The sequence below is a fragment of the Pholis gunnellus genome, assembly GCF_910591455.1.
Source record: "Pholis gunnellus genome assembly, chromosome: 16".
Lineage (NCBI taxonomy): Eukaryota > Metazoa > Chordata > Actinopteri > Perciformes > Pholidae > Pholis > Pholis gunnellus.
Window position 1 is genome coordinate 12,451,192 of NC_136543.1, and position 8,209 is coordinate 12,459,400.

An 8,209-nucleotide genomic window follows, 5' to 3' on the forward strand; every position below is an offset into this window, starting at 1 on the left:
TCAGGGCATAATATGAGGGGGGGAAAGTTGCACTGTAATTAAAGATATTCAAAAGTCCCAATCATTAATTGTTTTGCACTCTTATAAATTAATTAATTTGCATACATTTCACGTTTTTAGATTTAAAAAAAACCCCTGTAGATTCTTGTTCAGTTAGCTGTTTAAATGTGTGACGTTTCAAAATGAAACCTTGCCAACTGCGTGTTTGCACTGAGCTCTGACTATTTTCATAGGCAACACATTGGAAATTTATTTCTCGAGATATATGAATAAGATGCGGTTATCAGCACATATTTTGGGCAACTTTGGCGCAACAATTAAGTAAAACTGTTTAGTTTCATGTCTGTCCACAAGATGGCGGTCTACGAGAGACGGACAGTTAACAGCCAGGCAACGTCACTTCCGCCTTCTTGTCCTTGGTGGGTACAGCACTGTCGCCGTTCAGGATAAACAACATGGCTAAACTGAGCAATGAAACCAAGCAGCGGCTGCAGCAGCTGTTCCAGTGCGGCCAGTTTGTCATCAGATGGGGGTTCATACCAACCGTGCTGTACCTCGGTCAGTATCTGAACTGGAGCAGGTGGAGTACGGCGAGCGAGAGGACACATGACTCTCTAACGTTAGCTTAGCGTTAGCACGCTAGCCCTCAACTGAAAGTTAAATGGCCACACTGGAGAAGTAGTATAACACTATACATTTAAAGTAATGCATGATGTATAATGTATGTAGAAGTGAGAGTCGTGGTTATGTGAGTGCACTGGTTCATCAGTACATGGAATCCACACGGATATGATGAAACTGCCCACGAGCTCCTCGTGAAAGCAAGCTGTAGCGCTTTTAACATGTGATTATGAAGATATCAGACTTTCAGAAAGATTACTAGCACGTGAGAGAGAGAGATATTTCTAATTGTCTTCTCTATGATGGATGAGGACTGTGCGAGTTCCCATCTAGTTTGGATCAAGTCCTTGGACTCCCAAGAGGAACAGCTTTAAAACAAGACATCCATGAGGACATGCATATTGGTGTCATATATCAAATACCTGGTGTTGGGTTTTTGGAGTAGAGATAGGGAAGTTATGCTGATGATGTGTGACCTCACATCCGGTGGAGTTGCCCTTTGTGGGGTAATCCTCTCTGATTTTAGGTTGTTGGAAATACCAACGCTGACGTCATACTTTCTCTTTTTAAACCTCCCTTTTTTAACATGCATTTCTCTCTTGCAACACTTTTACTTCCTACGGGCAGAATTTCCTTCAGTTGAACATGTCATGTGTTGCTCTCGTGTGTTTCCACCATCTGAAGAACGCTGCATATACCAGGCAGTCGAGAACACATAGTGTTTCTCACACAAAATTAAAAGTCTGTTAGTGCGTTAAATAATAAAGCCTAACTTTCATGGTTTCATCTTTTCTGATTTGAGGAGTTGAAGGTTTAATTGATTTCGGTCAGACTCCCCTCTGGTAAATGAGAATTCTCCTTTTCTTTCCTGACGTGATAAATCTCTGGTATTTTTCTCAAGAATCGGTTGCATCATTGCTCCGATCGTGACCCTTGAATGAAACTAGAGTAACATTTTCCTTTCTGTGGAGGCTGTGAGTCAGACGTGAGTCTTACTACTTGACAGAAATATACACACAAGGGCCCCTCCCTGTTCCACAGTATTGAGATGTTCAAGACCTCGTGGTTGTCAGAGCTCTCTGATGCAATACCGCCGTGAATCAAACTGGGCTCTCCTGCAGAATTTAAATTTAAATTTGCTGACAAACTGTAATGACTCAGTGAAACACTTAACATGCACCTAACTGTTGGGAGAGAGTTCTGATGTAGCGCTCTTATTAAGTGGAACTAGATTCAGTTTTTGCTGTGTCACACATTTCAGGGCACTTCTTCTGAAAATGTAATGCTTTAATTCTTCTTTATGGTTTTAATTTAAAGGTTTCAAACGGGGAGCAGATCCAGGAATGCCTGAGCCCACAGTCCTGAGGTAAGTAAAGATTTATGCTTGATAATAGAAGGAGTGTTGTCAGCTTTTGCAGCGCGTCTCTTTAATTCTTTGAGGCTTATATCTTTGAATATCCCTCCATATTGAAGGAATCGCACAGTTCGCTTGTAATAAACAAAAGATCTGCTATCCTTCCTAATAGTTATGGCTCTAACAGTTTGGTGTGAAAGGGTTTGAACTGTGTAATACAGAATTGATTGAAATGTTCCTTCCTTACCTCCGACCACAGCAAGAGGATTCTGTCTTTGACGATTACATTATTGTCTTTTCAACAGCAAACAAGAAAAAGGGTTTTCTTCCCACTGTACTAAACTATGAACCAACCACGACTTTTGTGTCTCTTTACACACCTACTGATGATGATGATGGAAATGTGTTGGACTCCTAAACAGCTCTGACGGCTGTTAATCCTGTTTGTTTATCGAGGGCTTAGCCGTGTTTAGCTGTATTACGTGTGCTAAATACGGTGAATGTAATGCGGTGAACTGTTGAATTTCGGGAGTCTAGTTCAACCTTTTCTTCTTCTTTCTCTGTAGTTTGCTATGGGGCTAAAGAACGTCTCCACACAGCCGGCCCCCATCCCCTCATCGAGACCATGTGACCCACCTGTCATTGGAACTCCAGGACATTATTTTTTTCACTTCCGTCTCCATAAACCATGCTGTCCAATATCAGAGAAGTGATGAATACACGTCATGTGTGGCCGTACTGTTTATGGCCACGCACGCACGCATGCACGGGCAGAAGATGTTTGGATCAACAAGCTGGAATCCAGACTTCAATCCTGAAAATATGAGCTGTTGACTGGATTATCTGTCGGTGTTGTGTTGGGAATGTGTGACAGCGATGTTTGGATACAACATTCATTCCATGTTTTCCTCTTTTTATTTGTAATTTAAGATTTCTGAGAATAAAGCCACAAAGAAATGAGTCATGTCGATGCATAACCTTAAAACAACCAAAACATTGTCTTGATCGTGAAAATTGGTAGAAAAAAAACCTAGAATATGATTGATGTATGTTGTATAATCAAAATGATTACTCATAGATCACTGCATATTATAAGACAGCATATTTCCCGGCCTCGTACAAACGCACTTGTCCTGCATGAGGCAGCAGATCAAATACTATAAGTGTTTGTGCGAAAACAAAGTGTTGCAACCCTGCAATGACGTGTGAAGTGTTGGAATGAAGAGACGTGTCTTAATGGATATTTTCTTTATTTCTGAATCAATACAAAAATATTCCTTCCAGTCACTTATTGCTCATGTGCGTTCAAAACGCAGCTCATCACATAACGTAATTAATTTAACAGCAAATTCAGTTTAACAATCTAGATAAATAATTAACAATACTCTTAACAAGTATAAAATGATTGTTGCAATAATGATTGCTTCTCAAAAGATGTTGTTCTAAACAGTTGTGCAGTAACAATGCTGCTCAAGTAACATCTTTGCAGCGTAGAAACTAATCGACACAAAAGTAAAATCCCCATCTAGTGCAAATTGCATTTTTAGTGCAAGAACCTAACCATCATGGATTTTCCTATGATTAATAAATAACACTTTTCACCAAGTATAAATAGGTTAAATAAGTTGCGCAATTGTGGGCAATTCAAGCCCTGAGGCCTTTCAGATTTACACATTCATAGAGTGACAACACTTAAAAACTAAAATACTTCAGTGTGAGAACAGCAGCAGTTTTAACACCTTCATAACCGTTCTTTAACAATCTCATCGTTAACCTTTTGGTGATAGAAAGTGATGGGTGCCAAAAGCCTGTCGGCCACACTTCCCCTGGTCTTCTCCCTTTTGGTGATAGCTCTTTTGCTATCGACGAGGAAGTGGTGGAGTTGGCGCAGGATGCTGTGTGCGGTCATCTTCCTCTGGAAAGTGTCGGGGTTGTCGAGCTCCCTCAGCAGCTGCGCCTCCTGGCTGCTGTTCAGTGCTGTGACCTGTTCAGAGTCCCTCATCTGTGGGGCAGAAGTGACCGTTGGGTAACATGAACAAGCAGCGTTGATGTAATCCAATTCATTACTAGGTCATTAACACCAAGACGTGATTAAAGCTGTAAATAAGACATTTACGCAAACAAACTTAAAAGGGGAACAAACACCTTTTTTAATGAATGAGCTGTAACCAGCGATGGAACGTAACTTTGTACATTTACTCAATTACTGAACTTAATTCACACTTCTATTTTGTGTTATTTCCACTCAACTACCTTTATTTGCCAGCTGTAGTTACTTAGCAGAATACACACAACTCTTGAGTCGTGCAATACAAAGCAATGCTTTGTTTAAACGGTATACAAAGTAGGTCAAATATACTTTGACTTGAAACGGAGTGTTGCTATACTTTTACTTGAGCGAAGGATCTAAACGATTCTTCCACCACTGGCTGTCACAAAGATGAGCAAGTGAGCCAAATAAAAAAATCCATCACATGAATCAAGACAACGGCAGGGCTGACACAAAGGCCATCACAGTGCATTGACGCCGCTACAAATTGAAATTAACAGCGTTTAGTCCAGAAAGACGAGTACGCATCTCAGACCCACCTTCTCTTTGCACAGGTTGATCAGGAGGCCGCTGTAGTATTTGGCCACTGAGCAGATCGAGCTGCTGGGGTACTCCTTCTCCACGTGCTTGAGAAGAACTGTGTATATATGCAGGCCTTGGACCAATCTATGGAGACAAGCCTCCTGGAGAGAGGAAGAAAATCACAGTCAGCGCTCAACTTAACCCAATTCACCCACGTTTCTTGTATCAGTGTTAACAGCAGGACAAGGGAGGAGACACGCTACCTTGCTGAAGTTGGAGTGAGGGCAGCCTGCTGGAAGTGAGGAGACTTTATAGTTCTCCAGAAAATGATATTTCAACTCATTTTGGAATTCATCTTCAAACTGAGGGGGAGGGGGATGATAAAGAATAAATGATGGAGGTCAGTTTACTTTATAAGTGAGACAACAGTCAGCCCACTCTTCACTTTAAAAATGACTCAGTACAACTCGATAAGGACGACCTCGAGTAAGAAACTGCAAACAAAATACCACAGTTCAGTGAAACCCCCGGAAGATAAACCGCTTACCTCCTTCTTGTGGCGCTTGGTCGCTCCGAGGAGCGCGTGCCAGACCGGTGAGGCGCTCAGTAGGTCCGAGGGCCACACCACCTCCTCCTCACCTGAGGGCTCACCCGCCGGGGTGTCGGTGGGCGCGTCTTCAACCGGAGCTCCGGAAGCGTGCAGCAGCAGAGCGGCCAGCATCACCGCGGAGAGCAGCAGGCCTGTGCGGAGAGAGCAAAGCGAACGAATGAACGAATGAATGAAAAGAGGAAGACACGCAGGAAACGTGCGCACCGCAGCCTGCGAATCGCTTACTGAGTTGAGAGGGCATGTTGAGCTGCAGGGAGGCACTTGTTGAGTTTCCACTGATGATGCTGAGGGTCAGAAGAGGTTGCGTTGTCTCTGCCATGGGCTGGCTGTCATTTTTATATTCGTCGGACAGGAGGGATTTCCCAATACCTCCCCGGCACGAAATCAATGGTTTGCGTCAGGCATCCGGTCCGGCAAACGTCTGTGGTTGATTGTGGTTTTATGTAAATGTAGAAAGTTCATCATCAATGGAGTAGGAATTCAGTGTACAAGCTGCTTTAACTCTTTTTTTTTTGCTCGTTATAATTCTATGTTATTATTATAAGGATAAACTGCTCCAGGCAATTCATTATTTCAACAATTTGAACAACAGTAAAACACGTTTCAAACACACACATAGTCAATATAATTTTGGGGGGGAAAAATCCAATGATATTTTCAGCCAAATAATTTGAAGGGAAAATCCACCTAAAACTATATTTCGGTGTATTTTCGGTGTATTTTTTATTTCAATCACACGCCAGGATTAGCTTCATGTCCAGTGAACTGTTTGGAGTATTCACATCAGACTTTCTTCCCCAAAATTTTGCAGCAATGTAAGATATTCTTCCTGATGACCAGCTGAAATTATCAATATCTCCCATACCGTGCCATCAACTAGTTCTGATAATGTATCTATGGAATATGTCCACAATTATATATTTACACAAGTTTAATTAGTGGACATGTTTCTTCTTATGAAATAGGTGATTCTCTTGTTTCTTCACAGTGATGCTCACGTTCCTTTTCCAATATTAGTCAAGACATAGACTTTCCATTAGAACGTTTGACAATGATTAAATGATCAGAAATATGATAAAATATGGAACTTTACCCAAGTTAGTGCTCACTTAAAAACAATGACTGAACTTGCCACTAAAGAAATGTTTGAAAAAAAAACGATAATATTACCAGTTTTTATTTTTCTTCACTGTAAAAAAAGAAAGAGCAGAGAAAACCCCAAATCTATGATAAATACAAATCAATTGTATTCAATTTTCTTCTTGAGTTCTTCTGACTTAAAATGTATTATCACACTTACCTTGCATGGGGACACCCAAGTGTACCGTTATACATCTGTGTTTCAAAATACATTTGATAATAGCTTATATTTTTACTTTTAACCATCCACTTCAGTGCCTTGAATATAAAATGACTTATTTTCCCCTTCAGGTTGGTGATGGGGCACTCATGTTATTATTATAATAAAGCAAACGCTTTCTAAATATTCAGTTTCAATCTATTTGTAAAACACCATCTGAGGTGACTGTAATATGATATTTCTTTCAGAATTGGCATTCTAGAATTGGTGCTTTGTTTTATCAGACAGATCATGTCACATCTTCCACAAAGTAAATGTTGGGACAGCAAAGGGCACAATACTAAGCCCATTGACTTCATTTCCAAAACTGGATTTCTTTTCAAACCCACACCAACAGTAATTGGTTAATTTGTCCAACCCTTTGGTTATGACAATACCGACAAAACTGATGAAATTCCCCTCATCTTCAGCTGTAATACTGGCTTTCTGAAACCCTAAACTAAGATGGTGAACATGGTAGACATATCTACTAAACATTGTCATGTTAGCATTGTCATTGTCGGCACAGAGTGGTTGTAGTACTGCTGTTTTCATCTTCTCTCTATAAATATAACCAAAGTGCTTAAGTATATTTTTTGCTGCTGTAGCAAACAAATTTCCCCTTGCGGGATAAATAAAGTATTTATCTATTTATCGCTATGTCATATTGTTTGACCCATGCAGTGCAGGGTGGAAATATTCATGCCAGATATTATTTTGAGGTGGTTTTGATAAGATTTAATATGTAACGTGGGCTATCACTGTACCATCTTCCACCAGGCACTGGCTACTTCCTGTGTTTTCTCGACTTCCTCCCTTTCCTGGAATGCTCTCCTGTTTGGATAATCGACGTAGATCCTAAAGAAAAATGAATTCCTGTTAAAAATCCCTTTTATTTTCACTATCATGCGGCCAATTGTTGTCATGTATAAATGACTCAGACTAGGAATATAGCTCACAATGGTTTGGGTTCCTGTACACGTTTATGCATTTGATAACGTCTTTCTTATGAAGTTGTTCTATGATAATAAACCTGGAAATGAGTTTAGTGCTTTACGTGTATGGTTTTCCAATTACTCACACACACTGTTTTCTTGTAATCACTTGAAGGAGAATAAAAAGGAAGAGGTGCGTATTAAAGACGTCATCTCACCAACCAGCTCCACGTGTCTCATTTACTTTTTTCTTAAAAAATCACAGAAAATGTAATCATTAGTGCTTTACTCCACAGGCTCCGTGCAATGCTTTGTAATCAGAATATTGAATTTGCTATAACTCCCCCTGCTACTATTTTTGATATGTAACTTCCCCTCTGTCTATTAAGATTACTGAAACTGGAGAACCCCCAAATTGGATTAAAAAGCAGTAACCTGCACGCTTGTTGATGCTGTATCTGCTCTGTGAGGGATTATGTAAGAGTGGGGTTGTGTCCACTTTTGATCAAGGAGTGTTCTGGTACTTTCAGTGGACAATTTGAGACTTTAGAATAGCTTAGTGGTTGCAATGTCTGAGCTGAGGTTATTGGGAAGTGCCAATCCTCACGATCTCCGTCCTGTAGAGCTCAACACACACTTTCAGTTTGCTTTGTGGACATTCAAAGTTTTGATTAATACAGCCATTCCATTTCTGAACCTTCAGTGCATTGAGTTGCAGTCATGAATTCAATTTGTTAGTGATTATTGTGCTCAGTTGTTGTTTGGGAAGAAAGTGTGT

At 40.4% G+C, this 8,209-nt stretch overlaps 2 protein-coding genes across 2 annotated transcripts; one reads left to right on the forward strand and one right to left on the reverse strand.

The window, feature by feature from the left end:
- Positions 1-417: 417 nt before the first annotated feature.
- On the forward strand, positions 418-2,935 carry tomm7 (translocase of outer mitochondrial membrane 7 homolog (yeast)). The gene is made up of 3 exons (XM_079175660.1): positions 418-558; positions 1,939-1,987; positions 2,542-2,935. The coding sequence occupies exons 1-3, from the start codon at positions 456-458 to the stop codon at positions 2,555-2,557; spliced, it is 168 nt and encodes a 55-aa protein (XP_079031786.1). The 5' UTR covers positions 418-455; the 3' UTR covers positions 2,558-2,935.
- A 781-nt stretch (positions 2,936-3,716) lies between these two features.
- On the reverse strand, positions 3,717-5,268 carry LOC306708436 (interleukin-6-like; the record flags this gene model as incomplete). The annotated part of the gene is made up of 4 exons (XM_079176273.1): positions 3,717-3,977; positions 4,565-4,708; positions 4,811-4,909; positions 5,095-5,268. The coding sequence occupies 4 exons, from the start codon at positions 5,266-5,268 to the stop codon at positions 3,717-3,719; spliced, it is 678 nt and encodes a 225-aa protein (XP_079032399.1).
- Positions 5,269-8,209: the final 2,941 nt, after the last annotated feature.